The 25,279-nt window shown below is 41.5% G+C and overlaps 1 protein-coding gene and 1 long non-coding RNA gene across 3 annotated transcripts in view; one reads left to right on the top strand and one right to left on the bottom strand.

Annotated features, from left to right (window-relative positions):
• DKK2 (dickkopf WNT signaling pathway inhibitor 2) overlaps positions 1–18,778 on the bottom strand; it is a 43,431-nt gene extending 24,653 nt beyond the window's left edge. Inside the window, exon 1 of the mRNA XM_009921947.2 lies at positions 18,017–18,778. Within this exon, the coding sequence (XP_009920249.2) occupies positions 18,017–18,274 (258 nt within the window). The 5' untranslated portion in view covers positions 18,275–18,778. The remainder of the gene's footprint in view (positions 1–18,016) is intronic.
• Positions 18,779–20,068: 1,290 nt separating this feature from the next.
• Positions 20,069–24,665, top strand: LOC138685371 (uncharacterized). Of its 2 annotated transcripts, none has more exons than XR_011324589.1 (3): positions 20,069–20,370; positions 21,886–22,114; positions 23,483–24,665. It is a non-coding gene; the product is annotated as an uncharacterized lncRNA (long non-coding RNA). The 2 variants fall into 2 exon arrangements; XR_011324591.1 differs by having other exon boundaries at positions 22,845–24,665.
• Positions 24,666–25,279: the final 614 nt, after the last annotated feature.

Below are 25,279 nucleotides of genomic sequence, written 5' to 3'. Positions count from 1 at the left end.
TGTGTACTTCCTATTAAACTTTATGACATTTAACGCCATTATTTATTAATTTCCTCTGTATCTTTCTTCTCTGAAAATACTCTACTGCCCATTGTATAAATGTTTGGATTGGTCATCTATATGTTATCATTTTCCAAACATTTTGAGTTCCTTAAAATATCATATATTTGTTTCAGAGAAGAGCATTTTTACATAATGGGGAAATTCAGATGGCATACAATGGCAAGTTTTTGGAATCAATGCCATAAAAGTTTAGCATAACTGATGACTGAGCCAACCAAACTCTACACTCAAAATGATAGGCTTCCAACTCATGGGTGAATCAAGTGGTCCCTTTATGCTTTTGAATGAGATGGTCATCTACTGAATACAGCTCTTAGACCAAGTTTCTCTGTATTCAGTTTAATTTACACTTACGTAACAGTGGACCATCTTGGGAAGGTAATTTCACTCTTTCTCCAATACTTTGTGCACTTAGAACTGTTTGAATGACTCGGTTCTTCTATTTCAGCTTAACTTCTGCTTATGCACCCTTTAATACTATTAATGCAATGCTTTGAAGGTAATACAACACTGAAGTTAAAAATATTTCTTTTTGCCTATGTAGGAACTCTTGCTGAATCACAGGAAGAGACTTAGGCCTGGATAGACGTCTTTGGGAAAAGGAGAGGTGGGATTCTGCTCCAAATCCAGGGAATTTTAGTGCCTACTTCTTATTTTGAATTCTGTGTCATAAAACCAATTCTAAATTATCTTTTTTTAAGGAAAGAAATGTCATTGCAGAACCAAAACCAATCTCCAAACCCAAAATCTACATTGGTCTTACCAATGCATTTCTATCAGCAACAGCAATGCTGTGGCATCAAGATGCAAGTAGCAAAGCAATGTTTTTATTACCACATCATGCAGACCTGTATGGGCTTGGGTGGCTGACAGTGCATAGGCTAAAAAGGACTTGGGAACTTCTCCATTCATGAGTGCATCAATATAGAGGAGATACATTATCTTTTATTAGATGTCTAATACTAACTCCATTTTTTTCTTGAACACATTTGTGCAGTGTTGGTCCATGCACTCTAATTTTATGATTATTTAACAGCAGTTCTTTGCTTTTAAATATACAGTCTTGCAAAGGCATAATACCACTGTCTTGAGAGGAGGACTCAAGGGAAGAATTTGGAGGTTTTGATTAATCTTTGAAAATGCTGAAATGAGAACCAACACGGACAATGGAGTGGAGCTGTGACCCAGGCTTTCTCTAGACATCTAGATAAGTGGGCTGACTTTCAAAAGTGACTAAGCACCCAGTGCCTCCCAGCTACAACCTGTAAGTATTGCTGGAAGCTCAGTTTGAAAAATCAGACTACGTACCTAAAACTGTAAAAGGGACCTGGCAGCCCCACATTAGTCTGAAAAAAACAAACCCAACCAACCAAGCATTTGTGGCCATTGTAAATACTATATCACATGCCCATTAAATACAGTGTGCTCAGATAAGCAATATGCTGTATGCACAAAACCAGCAGAATGAACAAATACATGCCATTAGTTTGGATTTTTTTTTTTCCCTAGAAAAACCGTGCCAAAATCAGAGATTTTAACAAGCAGTCAAGTTCAGGGTAGAAAATTCCTTTCCACTTCTGCTTTAAAGAAGGGAGCAGACTGGACTTGGTCACATCTATCAAAAAATCACATACTGCATTAGCCATAAATGCCACAAGACTCATCATGTCAATCAACTAGTCACAAGACATCACATCTTTCTCTCAAGTGCAGTGGAGAGACAGCAGCTCTGCCAAGCTCTTTACTGAACCTGGGTGGTTGGAATCCAGGTTTGAATGCCAAAGCATTTTAAACATGTGTTAGGAGTTTGCAGGTGGAAGAGGAGACCAAAGGAGGAGGCTTAAATTTTTTTTTTATACTATGGATATTCATTAAGTTAGAGCTGGTAATCAGAGACTGCAGCTAGGGGGAGCAGCAGAGGGAACACAATATTTTTTAGACTGCAAATTCCCACTTTTGCCTGATGTGGAGGGAGATCCAGTGAAAGCAGGGAAAGACACATCCCCCCCTCCCCACCGGCACTTATAACACCATGACTTTTATTGAGGCTCCCTAAAATCTCTGGTCAAATACATTTGAAACATAAAGTAGGAGATTCTTGGGTTGTTTGACTGTAATCCTGAGTTGCTTTGTCCTCACTTGTCCTATTTATTTGTAGATGTCCTATTTATTTGTAGATGGAGCCAACCAACTCTGTACTTCCCTGGTGTGAGAGTAGTTTCCATCAAAACTAGCAACTTTGGAAACATTAGACTTTTCAAAAAGCTGTAAGGTTGTTCTAACAGCAGAAGTGATAAATATAATTTGCACTAGTAAAGTGTTCTGTTAATGCACCATTGACATACAGAGTATATTTAAAGGAGAAAAAAAATCTCACTTTTGTCTTCCAGAGTTGCATATTTTCATCAGCTTAGAATATACTTCACCAAGAGGCAGGAGGAAGTATTGACGTATTGCTTCTGCCGTGAGCTCTTGAGGAAGTGACGCTTACTCCGCTGTCAGGTCCAAGTTTGCTGACCTTGCCTATAGCGAACTCTGCCTTGAAAGATAACTGTGCATACAGAAGGGCTGAGAGGTCTGAGCAGAAAAAGAAGGTGGATTCTGAAGGTAAATTTAAGTCAATTCACTGAGTTATACAGAGTTTACCATAGAAGCTCACTACAAAATTACAGGATGTATTTATGAAGTTTTCTATAAAGTACGAAGATACTCAGCCCTATGTATAATGATAATTTGGGAGGGAAGAATTTACTCATGAGCAAAAAAACCGCTTGAGGAAGTAACAAAGAAAAGCAAAAAGAAAAACCTTCAAAGCCAAAAAGCTTCATTCTGAGTGATGAATGACTTGAAAATCTGACCCTTTTTTGAGAGTATTTGTAGCTGACTAAATGGTAGCAAAATTCTTTGAAAAGTCTCCCCTGGCTTGTGCATGCTACATACTTTGTAAATCTGTCCTAAGCCTCTTTGTCTATTTCTTCGTTTTTCCATTTCCTTTTCATTATAGTCATGTTTTCCATTCTCCGCAGCAACCTCTTTGGAATATTTAACATTTTGCCTAGAAGTCTCTCTGGGTAACAAACCCACAGGGAAGCTCGTGGGAGTATTCACACTGATGTCCATGGGCATTGGAGAGGACATGAAAATCAGTGCCCACTGTCATAGACCCAAAGACCGAGTCCAGCAAAGTAGTTAAATCTTTGCCTGACTAATATTTATATATGCACATCCTAACTGAATTACAGAAGACAACACAAATGCCTCCATTGAACCACATATGCTTAACTTTCCCGATAAACTGAGGCAACAAGCTGGGTTATTTATGATACTGATAAAATATAAATTGATATTTATTTATTATGTTGACAAAAATAATAAATTCTTGAGAAACTACATAAGAACATAAGAGTTGCCATAACATGTCAGAGCAAAGTGGTCAGGCCAGTGTCCTGCTAGTTGCAAATACTCCAAGGAGTAAGAACATAGGCAAGTACAGAAGGATTTCTCCCAGATGCACTCTCCCAGCTTCAGCCAACAGCAGCTTAGATGCATCTGAAGCTGGAAGTTTTACCACTGTGTTTAGCACCTACCAGTGCAATCTCTTGTCTCTGCATCTGCCTCATCTCCATTTGAGCATTTCCATACGGCTCCCACAGGATCATGTGGCAATGAGCTATACAACATGAAAAAGTAGTTCCTGGCTCTCTGATAATTTCACACTGTCTGCTCTTGGCTCTTCTTCTAGGGCAGATACTGAGTGATTGCTCCCCATCACCTTTTCCTCACTCTTCGTTATTTGTATCTCTCTGTCCTGTTCTCCCATGGGCATCCCTTTTCCAAATTGATGTGTTGTGTCCTATTTAATTTCTCCTGTGTTAAAGCAGTTCTGCTGCTCTGATCACCCCTGCTGTCCTCCTCCACCATCTAATCCTGACTGCTTCTATATCCTTTTAACAGTTACTCAGCACCATGAACTTAGAAGTAGTGTAAAAATACCCTCTGCTTTGTTCTCGGTTCCTGATCTTCTGCTTTTTTTTTTTTTTAATATTTTATTTTTGTCTCTGCTGCTGTTTCACCATTAACTGATAGCTAAAGTGATTCTAATTTAGAAGTTATCACTGTATGTGCCTAACTGACATCACATTATGCCATGTACATTGCTCTATACTTACAGAAATGGAATTTTACCTGTGGGTTTTATTTCTCAGATGCTCAGGATACAGACATTTACTGCAACTCTTTGTGGTCGATTTAAGTTCTTACTTTTCCAAATACATTTCATTAAGAATTCTGTGCCTCACTAATCCCCTGTTTTCCAGACAATTTACCAATAAGTTGAACATCAGTCTCTAAAAGATGTGTGTGAAACTTTGCTTACAGCCTTCCTGTATTGTGAAAGCTGGCCATTTAGTCCTGCTTATTTTCTCCTCCCTACTGATCAGTTATTAGTTATTCTAATCAGTTATGAAGTGGGTTATCCCTTGGCAGTTCAGTTTATTTTAAGTTTTTGTACTTGAGCTATAGCTCTTTTCACAGAAGTATTTGCAGAGCAGTGGTAAATTACTTGCCAGAAATGGTGTCATTTGATTTTGATCTGTCATTAGCCTGGTAAGAGAGTGCTGTTTTGAAACATTAACCTTAATATTATCTTTATAAATATGATTAAGGCTGAGTATTAAGAAAGTGTTTTCAGAGGTAGGCTGGAAGGAAGAGGGAAGCCTCAGCCTCGCACATGTTACCAGGACAGCAGAACGTTTGAGGTTTTTTGTTCTGGAAAACATTCAGGTGAAACATACTGTGAAAATAAACTTTAGAAGAAGCAAATGTTCACAAAATGTCTTCTAGTAGCTACTGTTTAAATTAATTTCCTGCCAATAGGGTCATTTAGGACAGAAGGGGATCAGAAGTAAAAACACTGTGATATTTTACTAACAAGTGGTCAAAGCATACAAGCACAAAGACTTCCAGTGAAGTCAACAGCACCAGGCACAGCCGAACTCCCTGTCCTGCAGTAACGCAGACACATGTTGTACCACTGACAGCACACAAACCATGTTCGTGGCTGGTCTTGTCTGCTCACACTATTTCAGCAGCACGGATCACCCTGGCTGAAATTCAGCCCTGCGCCACATAAGCAGCCCTTCAAGCCCTCCAGCTGGTATCTCACAGAAACTAGTCTGCCCTTCAGACAAGGACTAAAACTCAAATTTAAAGTGCTACATCACAAAAGTCTTGCACTTAAAAAAAAAAAATTTTTTTGAAAAAAAAATCCCCAAGCCCCAGCAATCCCCCCAGAACCACAAATTAAAAAACCACACACACACACACACACACAAACTCTACAACCTGAGACCTGAATACCAACCAACAGCCAGAAGGAGCACTGGAGGTCAAACCAGGGAAGAGAGGAAATCAAAACCAGAAACTGAGTGTCAGTCTCTGTTGTGCAATCTATTTTCACAGAATCAGCTAAATCTGAATTAGTGAATTCCACTTCAGCTTTTGCTCCTACTGCTGCTATATCCACGGTATCTGGGAAATGACTTAGACACATCTCTGGAGAACAGCATGGGTCCAGTGCTTCCAAAAGGCCAAAGTCAATACGTTCATGTGTCAGATATATGTGCCAGGGTAGCTGTCCCAGCTGCACAACACATGATGTGTCAACTGCTTTACATAGGGTGGGTCAGGAAGAGGTTCATTAAAGAGAAACACTACAGCTCTGCTGGCAACATCTCTGCATCCCTGTCCAGTTTTACACCAAAAAAAAAAAAAGTGACACTGCTTTAAGAAAAGGGTAACTCTGGATGGAGATCAAAACCCGCACAGAAGGGCCACAGGAGCTGTGTCTGGTACATTAGATACAGATCCATCATCGATCTTTCATATCATTATTTCATCATTGAGGGGACAGCGTAAACTACTCTGATTTAAGTTTTTCTGTAATAACAACAAATACTCTGAGTTTGTTCATCAGAATAATCTTACATAGGTGATGAAAGACAGGAGAGCTTTGTCCCTGAGCACGCTTTGCAGTGGGGGAGTCTCCGCCAGACTATTTCCTCTGAGCTGAATTTTTCTCCTGCATGGAAAAGGCCATGATCCCGCTCCCTCAAGGCATGCAGAACCTAATTCTCGCTGAAAACATTCAGGGAGTTAGGTACATAAATACCCTTCAGATTGACCCTATCTATAAACAGGGCCTAACCTTTGAGATGGTTTTCTGTGCAGAAGCGTATGGCACCTCTTGCGTAAGATGGGCAATGAGACAGCACGTTTTGCAGAGTAAGGAGCTGAAGCGTGGCATTTCTGGGCAGCAAGAACTTGTGTCTGTGGCCACATTTTTTTGGTGCATCTGCTGGGAAACAATGCTGGAGGGGACCGAGTTACATCACTTCTTTGGGTACTGAATTGTCACCACCATTACAGATGTTCCCCTCAGTGGACCTGAAAGCTGTTCCTGAACAAGTGAAGATATTGCCATGTAGCTGTTATACAAGATAATGGGGTTTCTCTCATTTTCCCCATCCTTGACCCTTTCATTCTGACCCTTTAGCTGTAAAATACACTTCAGTCCCACCAAATTCAAGAGTGACAACTGCAGCCCAGACCTGGAACTCATACGCTGCTATCATCCCTGTTCGTACAACGTATGCACTGGCTTCTATTCATCTAAAACATTTAAAACAGAGTTAAGACAGCGTTATCCTAGTCTTCGTATGTTTGTTCCTATTGGAGGGGGATTTTGTGGGTAACTCACTAAGACAAGAGCGTGAAAGTGGACACCGTTCGACACTGGACGCCGTATCTCAGCTAGCAGGGCTTGTCTGTGATACACGCCTGTTCAGAAAAATGAAAGATTTTCACAGTGCTAATCCCTGTTACACAGACAATCTGCAGCCCATTTGCTATTCCTTTTTGGCTTTATTTTTAACAGGGCCTTAAAACATATTTTTCCTTAAAATGACAACATTCTTTTCTGCCCTCTTTGTTCGTGGGGCTTTGTGCGCTCATAAACAGTTTAAGAGTTCCCTTCACACCTGTGGTGCACATGTGTGGCTGTAATAAAGACTCTTATCTATCCTTCACTGAGAACTTAAGAGGACAGTGTTTAAGAAAAGGCACTATCCTTGTGACTGTAATGAACAAAACCAAACCCAAATCCCAAACCTACAGCAGTGACAGTAAGGCCAGCATGCCTGGAGAAGGACGTAACCTGACCCAAAAAGCTCAGTAGAAATCTGCTTTCCCAGGGACTAAGGAGTGTCTCTAGTTTTGCTGTCCCATATTTAAAGCCTCCATAACCTGAGTTCATTCAAGTGCACCAATAACAGACATTGCATTTCAAATGAACATCTTCTGCATAACAGGCACCTCTATGCATGAAGGTCTTTAAACATTTTACAAATGTTTTTTACTAAAGCCATCCAAAATCCCTGTCAAGCACAGGGCCAAATATGCGCTTCCCAGTTTGGCAAATCAGGAAAGCAAGCAGGGAAAAGCTAAACATGAAACTTTGGCTTTCACACTCATTCTTCCAACCACCTGATAACCGTCCCCCTTCAGCATTCCAGCCAATTGTTTCTTCTACACTTCCAGTGAAATCTAAAGGTAAAAAAAGCTCTTGCATTGTTAATAATAATAACAAAAATAATAATAATGCATTTTAATTTATTATTTATCTCTGTCTACCACTGTTGTTTAGACAATACTTAAACCAAGATTTTCATATGCTTATAGACAAACACATAGGCTAAGAAAGCCTGAGTTCCTACCTCTGAAATCCTTTGAAAATTTTGCACTATCTGGCATATTTTATATATTTGTGCAATACCATAACTTAGAACCTCCTATTTCCCATGTAATAAAAGATGCATCTTCTTTCCCATTCTAGTCCCTAGAGGGACTCTAGAGTCCTCTAGAGGAAGGAAGGGACAGTCTTTATCCTCCCTGCTGGCCCCGAAGTTGGAGCAGAAAGGCTGAGGGGAAGGCAAGCAGACCTGTGACTCCTTTCCAGCTGGGAAACCCTGCTCAAAGACACAAGGAAGCAGCCTGCACCATCCCAAGGTTCTGCTACTTCCTTCCTTGACCTCCCTGGACTCTGCGTTGCTTATTTGGAAAACTGTGCCGAAAACGCTTCCCAATTAGCATAATCTGAGCTATGCTAAAGCTATGCTGCTACTCAAAAACAACTTGCTCAGAAAATGCCCCCTGGAGACTTGTTTACACAGCAAGGAGCAGATCAGCACGCATTAGACTGCAGTGCCATGACTCCTCTTTTCGGCTGCCTCGTGATGGTTATACTCTGCTTGCGCTGACATCGCTGGCCGGGCGCCAGCGCCCAGGTCTCAGTGGAAGGAAAACCCTAAGTCAGCCTAACCACAGGACAGTTTGGGATCAGCAAGACTTTCCCAGCCTCTTTCAGCTTAGGCACTGGTACAAAGTCTGAGAGAAATTTCCCTCCACAGAGAAAACCTTAATCTTCTGGTTAGACAACACCACACACTACAATTTGATACTTAATAAATTGTCGTGGAGCTATAATACAAGTATTCACTTGGTCACTTATCCTTTTAGCAATAAAAAACAATTGGGACTGAAATTCAGTTGCAATTTGTTGCAGCTGCTGTGGCAAGGACCCCCTCAGAAAGTAATTTCCAGAGGATTCTTCTTGTTAAAAAGCCATTCCCTTGGCGAGGAGTGGGATGTCTGGAAGATAGCAACAGGGACAAAACCAAGCACAGAAGTTTACAAGCGTTCCTGAAGAGCATTTAAAAAACCCTGTATTTATTCAAACAATTACAAAAACATTTTATGCAGCTAAGAAGTTTAGCCCCTCCACCAAACTATAAAGTAGACTTTTAAACCTAACCTTTGATAGGCAGATTTCCTCATTACCCCTAAGACAACACAGACAACGCGTGAGGCAGCATAAACACTTGGCTCCACCCTGGAGAAGGTGTGGAGAGAGGATGGCAACCTCCTGGTTTCCCAGTCCTTCCACGGCTCCCAGGATTTCCATTCTTCAGTTCTGACCCACACCCACTCTCTCCCCACCACAGGAGCTGGTTGAACTACTTGGTTATGAATAATATACATTGCAAATTTAGCTTTGTTGGGAGTAACAGGAACTGAGAGGGTCTGGAAGAACAACTTGCAGTCTCACTGGGCAACCCCATAGTGTTCAGCTCACACATTATGGCATGTAGTTGGTTATGTGGGTCAGATGGTATCCTTATTACTACCTGAGTGGGTGACAAACTGAAAGTTAAGAATGACAAGTCTGGTAAAACTTTCAGCCTATACTAAATACATGAAACAGTCTTCACATTATTTGGTGGCTCCCATCATCCCAGGGAGTTAATGAGATAATCCCCTGGCAAAGAGAAGTCTAATGATGCCAAGCTGTTTATCTCTGTAAATGCTCATGAATTGATCACCAGATAACACCCCACCCATGCCACCTTCTCTAGCCTGCCAAATGGTTACCCTTTTCCTTGATGGAAACACAGGATCGTAGCCAGCTTTTTCTTCCCTTCTGCTTCTTCCATTATTATTATCCCTTCACGTTACTCACCAGACGGTCTCTCTCTATGTGAAAGCGATATGTTAACTATTTAATCACAATTTGCAACTCTTTTCTTTGGTAAGGAATGCCATTCTCCTGTCTACCTCTAAAAGACAAAATGGCCATTTGACATCTCCTCTCTCCTTCCCTCCCGTGTGAAGAATGACAGGGGAGATCATGTATGAAAAAGAAAGTTAAGTACCCACCCAGTATCCTCCTACCAAAGAGGAGAAGTAGGAGACACACAGCTCAGGCTCTGTGTCCTGAACAGCCTAATGCCCCATAAGATAGAGCAAAACACAAACTTTTCTTTTTTAAGACAGAAAACAGGATCCTGAGTGTCCCAGGAAATTCACAATGGACTGGATGGGAGGTAGGCTCTGCTCTCTCATTTTCAAACCAAAAGAGAAGAAACAAAGAAATATGGCAAGTTCTGCAGTCTGTACTAGCCCTGCCAGGTCAGGCCAACAGAAACTTCATTTGGCCATTTTTCACTCAGCAGCTGCTGAAGACACACTGCAAAGACAAACTGCCTGCCAAGCCCAAGGCTCCCTAACACCATCTCTTGCTTGCAGCTCTCTGTCTTATTGGACAGAGGTTTTTCTCCTTTTAAATCCATGCTCTGTGAAAACTCACCCTGAACAGAGACCATATAAGTTAAAGCACCTCTGTGTTATACTCCACATGAACACAGCCACAGTAAGAAAATCAGGGAAAACACTTGGGCACACCAGTAAATCTAGCTGTAAGAGCGAGTGGCAGGTGGAGTCTTCCTTAGAATTTGCAGCATTGGGAAGGCCAAAATCAATTTTCTGTAGTGACTTCTGAAAACAGCATAAGCTATTTGAGATGGGACCCAAGCCCCAGTTAAACATAGGACCTAGATTTCTATGGCTCTTTTGAGTTGACATGAATACTTGACACCGGCCATCCAGAGTACCATGGCTGTACCTCCATGAAACACTAGAGTTTTTCTGTTAAAAAAAAATAAAAACCTAAAAGGAGGGGAGAAAGTTATATGAAAGTAAAAAGGTTAAATACAAGATGGTAGCACATCTGTCAGTACCTTTTTTTTTTTTTGACACAGCCTAAATCTTTCTGATACTGCTGAAGATGAATTGAACTAAGTTAATGCCGACTACATTAGTTAGACTTAGCATTTTGCATTTCTGCTAGTGGTTTTACACACAGTTCTCTCCCCTGCTTCGAGAGACCTTGTTTTACAGCAAAATGTCCAGCTTTAGGATCTCTGCAGGCTGTCAAGAAGAGGTGCACCATTTTCTGTAGGAGCACCTAGCAAAAGAAACAATTCTGGAAACTACCCCAACTCTGTGCAAAAGGGAAAATAAAGGAGCTTTTCCCCCACCAGATGCATTACTTTTCTTGATGCTGTTCTAGTTAAGAATGAGATTCCAAGAATAAAAGTTTCCTGATGCAACATAAACATATTCTGTTTGCAATCCCTTTTAAGAGATCTCTGCTTTAGGCATTTCAGACTTTCAGGGAAGAGATCACACTAACAGCAAGTCACTGCTTCACTTAATGCAGGCTGCCAAAACGCATAGAACTGAACCCTGTCCTCTCATTCACTGGACCGATAAATATGCTTTTAAGAGCATGCACAGACTGGTTCACACTTACATGATGCACAGAGAATGAGGCAGAGGGCTTGCAGAGTGAAGCAACACCTCATTCCCGAGCATGTGCAGAACAGTCCACCTTCGCTTACTGCTAAAAATGCTAAACCAGTGCCATTTGCACTACATATGTGCAACATGCATGTCTCCGAGATTCATTACTGTGCATATGAAAATTCAATCATATCAAAGCTTAGCTTTAAGAGAGTCTCAAGGGGCTGAACCATGTACTTATGTGCTTTGAGGAGGAAAAAAGCAACAATTCTTAAGCTTTTTGTAGCGTTGCCCCGGTCTTTCCTTTTGTAAGGACAAAATAGCTGCTGAATGAGTGAACTCCACATTCCCGCTGTGTGTTTATATCCATTCATTTTCATAACTCAAGTTCTGTTTGTGTGAACACATATGTATAAATCATAGATGGATTTAGGGCCGATCCCAAGAAAACTGTAACTAAGATGAACAAAACTCATTATTTTATTTGGAAACTGCTGTGCTTTAGTCATTTAGTATGACCATATGTATCCTTTTACACCATCTCTCTCTCTCCAACACTACTTTCTGTGGCTCATTCTAGAGCAAAGGATTCTGCAATGAGCTTGCAAGTATCACAAATTCATCTGTTTTCACATTTCATTGTAATTTGAAAATTGCTTTATGTTCTTGAAATTTTCCATTAAAATAAATCTGTCCTTCAAACAAAAAGGGAAAAAAATTATACTGAATAAAAGCGATGGTTTGGGGACACATATGGTCATTGCAGATCCTATGCTTGATCAAAAAGAAGAGAAGAATGTTCATGTTCTCCAATGAAAATAAAGACTTTTGCAGGCAAAATTAATTTTTAAAAAGTAACAGAACAAACCTTCTGATCTTCTTGGCTTTTGTATGGCCTCTCACATTCATGGACATGAAGCTTATAGAAGCTGGTTTGAACCTAAAGGTACCAGAAACACAGCCTAGAACATAGCACTGAAAGACAAGGATTTCCAAAGAATTATCCTCAGTTCTTAAAAATAAATAAATAAATTAATTAAAAAGTCTAAACACACTTGGAGTTTCACCAATGCAGGAAAAGCAGAGAGGTGGCTTCTGGTTTTCTTCCCCATTTCTGCAGCGCCATACAAACTTCAGCTCCTCAAATCTATCATAAATGTCTAACGACTGCAGTGCCAAAACCGACACAAAGCTCCCACTGTGGTGGGACATGGTGACAAGCCATGTGCCAATGATGGGCCAGGTGGGGGCTGCTGGCTCCAAGTCTGGCCCATTGCATCCTGACTCTTGCCAGCCACGACCAGTGTGTGCATGTGGGGACAGCATGAGCTTGGCAGGGACTTCAGCAACCCAAGCAGGAAGGGAAGGTCTCTGCTTTGAAGGTGTTCTCCAAATTAACATTTTTACGTATATATAAAGCTTCATTGGATATACTTAAAAAAAATCTCAGATACACAAAATCTGAAAAGGAAAGCAATGCTTGAAAAACAAACAGAAGCAGGAGCTTCATGGGACTCCTCCTTTGCAGACTTAAATTCCTCCTAAATGACATTTCCAGGGTGAGACATTTGTAAGTACAACTGTAAAAGGACCAAAGGCTCAACTGACAAACCATGAGATACGAAGTGCTTGCAAAATACATCTGGTGTTGAGATAATTAAAATCAAAATTAAACTTGTGCTATATTTGCATCTGCAAAGCATCAGTTAATCAAACGTAATGAGTTAATCAGACTCATTTTTCTGAGGGCAAAATGTAATCATGCTTCATCATCTTTTGTGTTGTCCTTAGACTCTGACAGACCTTCCAGACAGAAACTAACTCTTCTTAAGTATTTGCACACCCAATAGCACAGCAGAGTCCAGGAAGTTTTATAGGCATTATTGCAATGTTAATAGGAAATAGTTGTAGTAAAGCCACTTTATAGAAGCTTTTGCTCTATATTAAGAAGTCAAATAATAATAACAAATTGAAGGGGACACCAAGCATGACCCAGGAAGGAGATAATACTCTGCATCCCATTTTTGCAATCAAGAGACAAGCCACTCGGCTATTTAGCAAGACTGCTGCCAGTAAACCAGTATGTCTCCCAGATTCCTAACAGCAAACAGCAAGAGCAAAGAATACGTTCTCTGGTGACCTCTGCGGATTTAGCAATTCTGTATTTATTTTTTTATTTAAGAAAAAAAAAAAGCAGCTGTTGCTGGATGTAATTTCTAGGTATTGTAATTAATTTATTTTTAATCCTATGGAGAAATAATTTATACTGTTTTGGTTGCTAGCTATTCAAGATATTGTGGTTACATTTTTGGTGTCTTTGGTACATTTTATTGTAACATTCTCAGGGCACTGCAGTCAATTACTACATCTCATGCTGTTTTACTTGCTACAAAGCATCATCCAAGCATTTTCTAGCAAGTCCTTGTGGGTAACTACGTCCTGTTCAGGAAACACATGTATGTCTATGCGCTGATAGGTATGAGATCAGCGTCAGCTTAGCCATTTGGATTAATGCCTTTTGGTTTGGCTTCTGTGGCCTCAAGCCTCTTAGCTCAAGCTGTGATAGAGTTTAAAAAAAAAAAAACACACCAAACCCCAAAACATTTTAAAAATTAAACCAAGTACATTTGGAATACAAAGGCTTATCTGGTATCTGAGTGTTGTGCCTCTGCACTGTTAAAACTTGTCCCAGCTTTTCACTCCTCTCTCGCTTTTCCAGGCCTCATTATCTCTGATTCAGGCCCACAGTTGTGCCAGTCCCCTCTCTTGGCCATCCCAGTTCTTCCCTTCATTGCTGCTGCTCCCGTCGTGCATGTGGGGGAAGTGGGAGGGACAGTCCCAGTGGGAAGCGCAAACCCAACCAGCTACGCAGCAGCAAAGGGAACGAGACACACAACTTGCTGGGGAAAGAGCCGAAACAATAGCTTGTGGCCAGGACTCAGAAAGGTCAGAAGATAATAGCGCCCACAGATTAAAGAAGGAAAACAGCTGGAAATAAAGTTTGGTAGGTCTCAGCCTACCAGATCATTAAAAGTGTTTGAGTGTGAAGGATTGCAGACCCCAGCACTGATGGAGGGGATAAGCCTCAGAGGAGAGCAAGGACCATAACCCTGAGACAAGAAATCAAAAATATGCTGAAGTGAATTAAAGAGGCTACAGAGCCATCATCCAGGAATCTATGGAATGGCTATGCCTTTCAATCACAGCTACGATACATGGGATTTTCCCTTTCAAGTTGCATCTCTATTAATTGAGTGAGAGCACTCAGGTGGGACAGCTTGTCCTAACACAGTGGAAGCTATAGCTAACATGCAGAAAAATTAATCCACCATCATTGTTAATCTGGCCTTTTTCATTTATGACTCTATTCACTGTATTGTACTTATTTAGAGATGACATATCCAGAACGGTTTCCCAGAGAGGCTACCCTACTGAGGTGTTAGATGTTCTAGAAGCCATTTTTCTAAATCAAGTTTTGAAAGGAAATTGATGGCAGACAGTATATAGTACTGACCCCCGCAAAAGTAACCTAGTCTAACATGCACTGTACAGTCCTATTTCTGAGCATATTTTTCCCTTGTGCAAATGCTATAGATATATTCTGATTCCTTGTGAAATTCGGAAAACATTAACAGTTTGCAAAGGGGAAAACAGGAATGACAGTGAAGAACAGTGAAGACAGTGAAATCTCACCCATTTAGCACGTCAGTGCTCCTCATTCTTTGCTGATCCAAGGCAGTAAAGGGAATAAGAACAGAAAATAAATAATATTCCTCAGAAAAACATAAAAGTGTAAGTCTTACTAAAAACCACATTTGCCCTGCCAGTCCCTCCAGCAAGATAGATCAGTTTGCTTTGCTCATGTGAGTATTTTCATTAATTTGAATGGGAACTTTGCCTGATGAAGGAGTGCTGGATCTTCCCTTTCTGGGCAGAAGCATTATAACTACCAGCTGAAATACATCAGCACTCTAGATAAGCCATGAACTATTGTGTCCGTTGATTTATTGCTGATTAAAGACTCCCAAGTTGCTCCTAGTCCTGAGAATTAACAGAACTGAAAACGTTACGTTAACATATTAGAGAAACATTCTGAAAGTGCATTAGTCTACCAAGCTGAATAAGCACATAGGTTGCTGGCTGATGGTCCTTTCATCAGTTTCGGTGAGAGTCCTCTGATTTCCGCTACATATATCTGCAGAGAGTTGAATGCACAGCTTCGAGCTGTCATAACAGCAACATTCTATTAATTTTCCCTTAAGTTGCATATCCTTGATCCTTACTAAAACTATTTCCTAGTTTTAAACAAGACACTCAACTCACCATTTAAAGTTACCAAGATATAAAAGGTACTCCTACTTTTGACACATTAAAAATACCACTAATGCAACAGAATGTTTTAGAAAGAAAAGCATAGGTCTGTTCTTTTAGCAAATGGCATGCAGAACTTAAGCACAAAGTCCCATAATCTAAACAAATCAAGTACTAACCTAATAAGAGAGTACTTAAAAAAATTATGAAAATGTCATGTCTTAATAGGTTGAGATGTGTGCCATTGCTGTTAAAAAATGCAGCAGCTCACCAGCCCTGCAACTGGAAGTATCACCAAAGATAAAACATTATCACAAAAGGTACTTCTTTTTTTTTTTTTTTTTCCCTTCTTTTTATTGCAATTCTGTGTTAATTGTGTTGCTTCAGGTGGATGGCCGAAAGTAGCATCTACAATTCTTGGCAGCAAATCTGAGTCATTTTCACAGACTACATCTGTGTGAGACCGCGCAGGAGCCGGGGATGGAGTCCCACCCAGGGAGAGAGAGTGAAATCAGGACCGACAACCCTTGACAGGAGGTCAGGCTTTGCTCCCTGGGAGCCAAAGTCACCAATTGTCCAGGGGTCTTTGCTTGTGATACAAACGGGACACCTTAAAAAACATGCCACCTCTTCTACCATTACAGATACTTACAGAGTTGTCTCTGACTTGAAGCGTACCTTGTGAGTTCATGCCAGTAACTAGAAGCCCCTAGCCAACAATTGGGGTTGGCAAGTAAGGGGCAAATCTTGCAAATACGGTGGACAGTGCAACTTGTTTTCCAGGAACTGGGTGAATTATAATCAATCATTCTCAACATTGTGCTAAATACACATTGAAGTGCTAAGGATGCTGTACACAGGGAAAGGTGGCAAGATTTCGCCAAAAGGCAAAAATTATATATCATGTTTGGAGCTGTACAGCACAGCCTTGCAAGTACCCACACTGAAACTCATGAGACTGAGATAACACTCAGTGGGAAAATAGGTCCTATATATTGACTTTTTGAGAACACAGAGAAAACAAAAGAAAACCCAAGGAGAACATGTAAGAAAGAGTATCATGCTCCTGTATTTCCTCAAGGTGATTTAACATAGTAATTATTACAATGTGCACTAGGAAAGAGCACAGTACTTTAGTAACATGAAACTTCAGCACAGCATCTGTTACTCAACTTTGTTCAGAGGTAAGGAGAGGTGACCAAATTCTGGGTAAATTATAAAACAATTGAGTGGCTAGGGAAAGAAAGCTTAGAAGAGTTTAGAAACAAATTTCTGACACACAAAACCAAAACTACCACCACTGTTATTACGCCTGCACACAAACCCAAATGATAACATTCAATTATTAGGAAGCTGATGTAAAACACTTTAGCAAATTCAGTGGATTGCTTGAATTTGCAGTTTCTCTGCTGCTTTAAGGAAAATGTAGGCAAGATACAGACCCTTCAGGCTTTGAGTATTTTGCCTTTTTAGTCCTGAATGTTGGCAGCTCCCTTGCTGCTACAGTGTTTGTTGCTTATGAAAAGCAGCTGTATTTGGAGGTACTAATAATACCCAGTGGTATAAAATCAGGATTTTCTGAAGAAGTCTACCTCCTTCAACGCCACAATGCGCACCATTCATACCATCCACATGGAGACTTGATAGGGAAGTAGAGAACTGATGGCTAGCTGAGCGAAGATAATTTTCTATCAGGCTTCCAAGTTTCCAAGCAGAGTATAGAAGAAAGAAGACTGCATATGCAAGTCAGGGTCTTTTCTTCCCCCCCCCTAAAGTTTCTATAACCTTTTCTTTCTTCCTTACACTCAAATTTCCTATTCAGGGCTTTCAATCCCTGCTTATCTCAACTGGACATAACCAAACAAAACTTCCACAACCACTGGAGCGAATTCTGGACAAGAAACCTAGAATTTCTTTTCTGTCATATTAAGCAAATATATGTGCTTTAAACTATAGCTCCAGGACAGTATGCTTTTTTATTGTCACCATGGAGAAAGATATCAGACATCAGCTTGCTAGGTGTGATTTTTAAAACCAAGTTTGTTTCACTGCTGTAAACACAGTTTTCACTTCATGCTCAAATTTTCCTCACCTATTTAAATTCAATTCATTTACTGTCTGAGAGTTAAGAAATTTCTTCCTTTACTTCTAGCAGCCCTTTGAAGGAGTCAAACAAAGAAATGCTGAAGATACATTTTTAGATAACTCTTTCTTCCATCAGTTAGTAATCCTACAGAGAAAAATGAGATGTTTAAAACCTTCCAAATCCCACTTGCACAGTTGTTAACACCAATTATGAGATTATATTGTCCTAGACAACCCCAATGAAATAAATTAATTAATTTAACACAGTAAAGCTTCGAAAACAACGTGAGGGGAAGACTAGCCATTATTTGCATATAGCACACAGACGGACAGACACTCGAGCAATGAAGCGATGTCCTACCTCTCCTTGCCGGTGATAGTGCTTGGGAGGTTTTCCCATCTGCTCTAGCATTTTGCCCTTCTTACTGCTAGCAAGCGTCAGTCCCTGGTGGATGCCTGCAGATCTGTTGGTTGCCTGAGTTGGAGCCTCCCCCGTCAGGGTGGATTTGATGGAGTTCACCTTGGAGCTGGAGCTGTCTAGCTGGGAGCTCTCCACGATCAGGACCGCGGCTAGTAAGAGGAGACAGCAGGAGCACTTATTCCACATCAGCACGATCATCTCCCCTCCCCCCAAAAGGATTATTTCTTTTTTCTTTTTTTTAAAGCAAAGAAAACAAAAGAGAGGAAAAAAAAGTTTTTAAAAATATCTCCCAAAGTTGTTAACAAAGCAATGGATTTCAACGCCACACACTCAAGGAACTGCTGTTCTGAGAGATACGGGAGAAAAATAATTTTAAAAAGAATCCCCTAGGAAAAAACCGTGTCAAGTCTATAGGCACTGAGCAACTATCGGGTCTGTGAAGTGATGGCTTTTTCCTCCAGGTCCTCGAGAAGTCCAAGCAATTCTTTAGTAACTGAGAGCAATAAGCTACGAGGCAACTGCACCCAGGGCAGCTCCCCACCAGTGCAGGCACCAGCACGTTTGCTTAAGCTTCAGAGGCAGAGTGAGAGAGTTACTTCCCCCCACTCCTCCTCCCTTGCTGCACAAGCCAGCAGAGAGGAAACTCAAACCAGATCCAATCCAAGCAGCACCGGCAAAAGCTGGGCTTAGTTTTCTTGCTCTCTCTCCCCCCCCCCTTTACTTTTTATTCCCCTCCTCCTTTTTCTGTCTTTTGCCTCAGCCTCTGCAGCCAGCAGGAGTGAAAGCGCCCGGTCTCCTCCTCCTCCTCCTCCAGCCCGGCCAGTGCGGGCCGAGGGGCTCCGGGCATCCGCCGGCGGGGCGGGCCGGGCCGGGCCGGGGGAGGGAGCCCCGGGGCTGACCCCCCCACAGCCCCGCGGGAACGCCTGCACACGGCCAGAGGGGCAGACCCCCCCCGGCGGGATTCCTGCGCTGCTGCCCCTCGCACTCGGGGCTCTCCGGCAGCCTCTTACTGCCCCCCCCTTATCATTATAGCCGCTGGCAGCGGGTATCCCTGCCCCCTGCCCCCCCCCCCCCCCCCCCCAGCCCGGAGGAGGGACACGCCGCGCAGCGACTTGCGACCCCTCCGTGTCGTGTGTCCGTCCTCCCCCCCCCCGGCCCTCACCTCTCCAGAGTCCACCTTCTCCCCAGCCTGAGGGGGTCCCCCTCTCCCCGGCCGGGGTCTGCCCGGGGCCCACGGCCACGCACAGCCCCAGACACGCGTGCTACGCTCTCAGTGGCACCTCGCTGCCGCTCCGAGATCCAGCCCCGAGGTGGAGGTAAAGTCTCGCCGAAGGGGACGGGTGCCGGCAGGCTTTCCGCACGGGCTCCCCAAATTGCGCTGCCGAACCCGAAGCGTGCTCCGGCTCCCTGAAACGCTCAGAAGCGCAAAGCGCGTTAGTCCTGCAGCGCTGTGGAAGTATGGGGCTGGCAGACAAATCCTGCCTAACCTTATGCCCGAGCCTGCAAAGCCCACTGCCCAGGTAAAGGGCATGTCCAGCCACTAATGGTGCACTGCACTACTCCTAAACGTGACGCTTCTCAGTGCCGCTGGCAACTCGAGAGACTGGATTTGTATTCATCTGCTCAGTTTCCTTGGCATGAGCACACGCCCGAGTGCTGTGGAACATCCAGGTGCTACTACCTACACCCACACGCTCCAAGGCCCTTGCATCCCCCCGCCGCTGCACCAAAACACTGCGTTTCAGAAAACGGAAGGTAAACAGGGGCACAGAGTGCAAAAATTAGAGAACCCAGCTCTTAACTTTTCCCAGTTACCTGCAAAAGGCTTAGTGCAGAGAACACCACCATGGGGCACTTGTGTACTGCAGTGGAGAGCTGCAAGCCCTTGTCTTTCCCCTGGACATGCGAAAGTGGGGTGGAGGGAACAGAAGATGGTGAGAGGAGCAGCCTTCTTGCTGTCCCATATGTTCATGTACAAACACTACCTTGTCTGGGAACAGTACAGAGAATTTTCATGTTTTCCCCCCTCCCCTTCTCTGAGCTATCAATCCTTTCTGGTTACTCTACCTCTTTCCACAGCAGAAGAGATGAAGAAGAAGAAATGCTCACCTGAAATTTCATTTCTTCTAAATTAACAGCTGTGAAAAAAAGAAGTTGCTAAGGCAAGAAATACCAAGGAGGAGTCAGGCTCTCTTTTGGCCCCCAGTGCTCCTGCTCCCTTTCAGTGAGCAGAAGCCCTCCTGGGGGCTCAGCAGCTCTCTGCAGGGAATACTCCATGAACCACATCACCTTGGGTAAGTTTTTCAAAATGTTGTCTGTCTATCGACGTGTGACTGCTAGCAATGTGTCCTAATGTTAGGGCTTGTATTATATTAAACAGAGCATCTTATGAAGAGTAGCTTAATTTACGTCTTTTTCCACAGCTGAAACCTTAGAATTGTTTCAGAGGTTTAATCCTATCTCACAGGGCAGATTCTTTTTTTTTTTTCTTTTTTTCTTATCTAATGACCTCTCACTTCAGGGGATTACTACTGATCTTTTAATTTTTTTTTATTTTTTTTTTTTTAAGTAACAACTGAAATGACATATCAGCCCCCAAGACTGGATTTTGAACTGTTATACAGAGCGTGACATTTGGTCTGACTCAGGCTTCAGATGAGCTCACATTTACTGGTTTTGAAGCTGGGAGCAATTTTATTAGTGCTTGATTTCAGAAAACTAAGTTCAGAATTAAAATCACTTTTTTTCTGCATTCAGCTTTGTAAGGAGTAAGGAATGAAAATAAAAGTTTGCCTTCTTCACAGCATTTCCTTTTTTCTGTCTTTGTGCAGCCTTAAATAAACTAAAATTACATTTCCGTCCTCATACCTGATAATTCCTGAAGACATTTGTAAGGAAATATTTCTAAAAGATCAGAAAGCAATTTGCAATTTCACAAGAAAGTGATAAAAGCCAGTCCTTTTTGATCATTTTTGACTTGACTTTCAACACCCAGCCCTCCTGGTGTTTCATCCATCCCTCCCAAACCCAAAACCAAAGAGCTATCAGGGCCACAGGAAAAGCTCTAACAGATAATTTCATAGAAAGTTGGCAGAGAGCCATATAAACACCACACACACACACACAAAATGGGTAAAATCACAGCCACAGAGAAACACACAATCCACTCCGGCAGACATATACAGTGTATATACACACGTGCATAGGCAGCCTCATGCCACAAACAGAGAAGGGCTGACGTCCACCCACCCATTCACGTAGGATCAAGCTGAGATGCAGAAACACAACCTCGTAACAGCTCCCTGATTTCTAATAACAAGTCCTGCATTTCCTCATCCTATTACCATGGACTGCCCTAGTCACATTTTGTTTTCTTGCTGGGGATAAATACACTTAAGTTCCAATTCACATCTGTTTTCCCGGTATTCCCCATATATGCCACCATGGAGGCTTAGCCCTGATCTGTCCTGCTACGTGGATGGTACCAAATTTGTAAAAATATCAAGTCAACAGGTTTTGGGAGACTACCACAAAACTTGGACAAGCAAAATGTGGTTTTCCTACCGCTAAGACATTTGATATATGTGGTGTGTCTGGGCTATTGATCAAAATATATGGGAGGCTATGTTAATTCACACTTCAAACAGCCCCCTTCTCCAAAATGCTTTACACAACTGAGAATTTATGGTATATTTAACTAGGCTCTGAATCTATTAACTGACTTGTTTAACTTTGGTGACAGCAATAACAACCCCCCTCAAATTATAACTTTTTTTGGATGTTATCTTACCTGTGTTTCTCTTACCCAGGAAGGAAGAGAAATTCATAAGTCAGTGGTAAAGTATTCTCCACCAGAGTTGCTTTGAATAAGGGAAGATTACAAAGAGAACAAAATAAACTGATGAGGCACGCAAAGAGAATCCATGACAATAAGAAACACAATATGATGACCTCATTCGAGTATCATTCAGCTCTTCTTGAAATAAAAGGACATGTGTGGTATTAAAGAGAGGCACGCAGCACCTAAAGGACCAGACTGTAAGTAGACTTTGTCTAAATTAATATATATATTAATATCTTATTAAAATTATCACTTAAATTAATAAATGTAAAAAGCAAGCCACATTCCAAGTCCTTCAATGTAAATAACAAAGTCCCCCTATATTCATAACCTCTAGAAATTTGAAGAAAACTAGGGAGGAATGCTCAAAACTTTTCAGGTATTTAAGAACAGGTGCCCAAACTCATTTTTTCAAATCAGTCTGGATTCAGCTAAGTATGAAGTTCATCAGTCAGCTGGATTCAACTAAGTTTCCAGACATTAAGTTAAATTTAGTGGGAATGGAAATGGGTATCTTTCCAACAGAGCAAGACCTATCTTGTAACTCACTGCTCTGAAGGGAAGATAGTTTGCAGCATCTCTGAGGAAATGGAAACAGGTTTTGCTTTGCTACCCTGACAGACAGTTCCCTCCAGAGCAAGCAACAACCCACTTCACCGCAGGGCAGTTGCTGCCAGACCGACATGCTGCTCAAGACCAAAGAAATGAGAAGTAGATAGACCAAACACTAAACCTGTGTTGGGGAGAAGCCTTTATTATTTTTTTTTCCTTCTTAACAGAAGCATAATATATAGATATACTTAGAGACAAACAAGTTAGTTGGCATTTTACTTTTAACTAGCATTCAGCCCACGCCTTGTGTACTTCAAACTGGTCAAATACAAACTTCCAAACTTAGGTGTGGATTTCCTATGCTTCTCATTGCAGCAACTCTTATGTCCTTTAAAGACATAGATTTACTTCGCAATATGTACTCAAGTAAGATGGTATGGAGGCAAAATTACCAAAAAGCAGATTTATGACTGTGCCACTACAACCTAGATTTTGAGAGATACCAAGAACTTCTAAAACATTTAAGTGCCATGGGGGATCTACCAGAAGAACCAGCTAAAAACCCCGATGGTTGTTAAGTGCATGAAGTGCACTAAGCAGAGGCTGTCACACTACTGAAGATCAGGCAGAGTTTACTACTGAGTTCACCACTAAGTTTGGATGCCTGGTTTGGAGAAGCTAAGGCCCACGTACTTTGTGTATGTATGTGTGGTTAGTCAAACATTTCAGAGCAATACAGTCTTTCGCCCAGAATGGCGTTTTGCAGCTAACCATGCAGAGTAATGGAAGAAGCCTTACCCTGAAAACCACAGTCAGTGGCAAATGCTACATAACATGTGGGATGGTCACTAGAAATCTCTCATCAAGTACCATATTGCAGAGACCGAACCTGCTCCTGACCATTGCGTACATAACCACAAATCTCCCTGGAATCCTCCACTTATGCCCTAGCACGCGGGGCAGATTGTGCAAAGACCCCCATGCTCAGCTTTAACTGCTAATTCTTCCTGCAGATTTCCAGTAGGCAGAAGGAGCGGCTATGCTGGTTACAACCCGGGCACAAAAGCTCCGCAGTCAAGAGGGCAAATGTTCATTAAACACCAGTGAGACCTCCAGCTGCAAACACTGAGAACTACATCAGTGAGCCACAAGTACTTAGTTCTCATTTAATGTTAAAAATACGTATTTCAATATAGAAATATGCATTTGTATCTCCTTTGGGCTAAATTAGCATGCTTTCTAAAAAGTAGGTTTTTCTTTTGCCTTATTTGTTCCCATAGAGAGGAGACACGCCACAGAGCTTGCATTTATTTTTAAATCATATTCATACCCTGAACAAATGTTGGAGGTTTAAATGTTCCAAACACATATTTCTGTTCTACAAATGTTTTGGTGTTTCTTTTAATTACACTTGTTTATAAATTTAATGAAAAAACTGAGTGGCCTTAAACAAACAAAGGTTTTGTAGAATTTTTCCAGTTTTGCTACTTAGTCTTGCCAAAATAAAAAAATGGCAAAAAAAATTAAAGTTGAATTTGTTGGTATTTTCATTGAAAAATATCAACATTTTAATTGCTTTTCTACTATCTCTATTTTTCTGTATGAACTCCCCCCCTTACATTCTTTGCCAGGGAGTTGCATTAGATTCATTGTAGCCTTTTTTTTCATTTTTCATAGGGGAGAAGAGGATTTTAGGGCGGCAGGAAAGACATAGAAAAGAAGAGTAACCTTTTTTCCTCTTGCTTTTTTTTCCCCTTTTGTCTCTGAAACTTTTTAAAAGAGGAAACATTTGGAAAAAGCAGTCTCTAGCAGAATTCAAGACAAAAGCAAGAAATAAAGGAAATTAAGAAATTAATATATTCAGTTTAAGGACAAAAAGGAAATACAATGAAAATGGGGAGATCCTTTACCTGACCTCCTCCAAGGGGCCAAAATTACACACTGTAAATGCAAAATATTATGGGCCAGATTATAATCTTATGTATTTTACAGCACCTATATTTTAAGCCACTTGACTTCAATTGAACCGTTTTTGATTTACACCAGCTTTAGTTCAGTCTAATATCCTATGTTTTTCTTTCCCTTAAATAAACAAAATTACCTGTTCTTCAAATTAAATCTGTTTTTAATTCTATATAAAGCAATTTGGGATCCTTGTCGTATGAAAGACATTCTGTAACAGAGAGGTGTATTGTTTTTTGTTATTATTTTTTAGGTTCACCAGCTGCACTGAATTTCCATTGCCCCTTACAGCAACTCTCACAACTTGGATATGGCCAAATCTCCCTTAGCACTGCCCCTGGGGCCTACTCTGTCTTTTATTTAACTTCTGACTAAAAAAATTCAATCAGTGTCGAGCAATACCTAGTTTTGCTAAAGCTGCAGCTCAACAATACAACATTTTCTTTTAAAAAAGTATTTTTAAGGAGCTCATTCTTCCCATCTGTCTTCCAGCTCTCTATGGGGAACTGGTTTAGGTTTGTTTCTTCCCTTTTTCACCATTTTTCTATTCAGCTCACAACAACCCCCCTCAAGCAATTTCCCCCCCTCCGTAGTGGAGGCTTTGCATGGCAGTACAAGGGCAAGAGAGTGCAGGCACTGGTTGTAGGGTGGGGACAAAGGGCAAGGGGATCCCCTCGTGCCAGCATTTTCACCAAATGCTTTGTGTCCTGGGACTGTGGCCCCAGCAAAGCACCCAAGAGAACAGGTTGGGGAGTGAGATACCCGAAAGCATGACAGGTGGGTGTCAGCTCCAGAAATCCACGCTAATGCAGTCTGTGGCCACCACAGAACTCTGCTCCATAGATAAT

This window comes from Haliaeetus albicilla, chromosome 1 (genome assembly GCF_947461875.1).
Source record: "Haliaeetus albicilla chromosome 1, bHalAlb1.1, whole genome shotgun sequence".
Classification (NCBI taxonomy): Eukaryota; Metazoa; Chordata; class Aves; order Accipitriformes; family Accipitridae; genus Haliaeetus; species Haliaeetus albicilla.
This window is presented reverse-complemented; position numbering and strand designations above follow the sequence as displayed.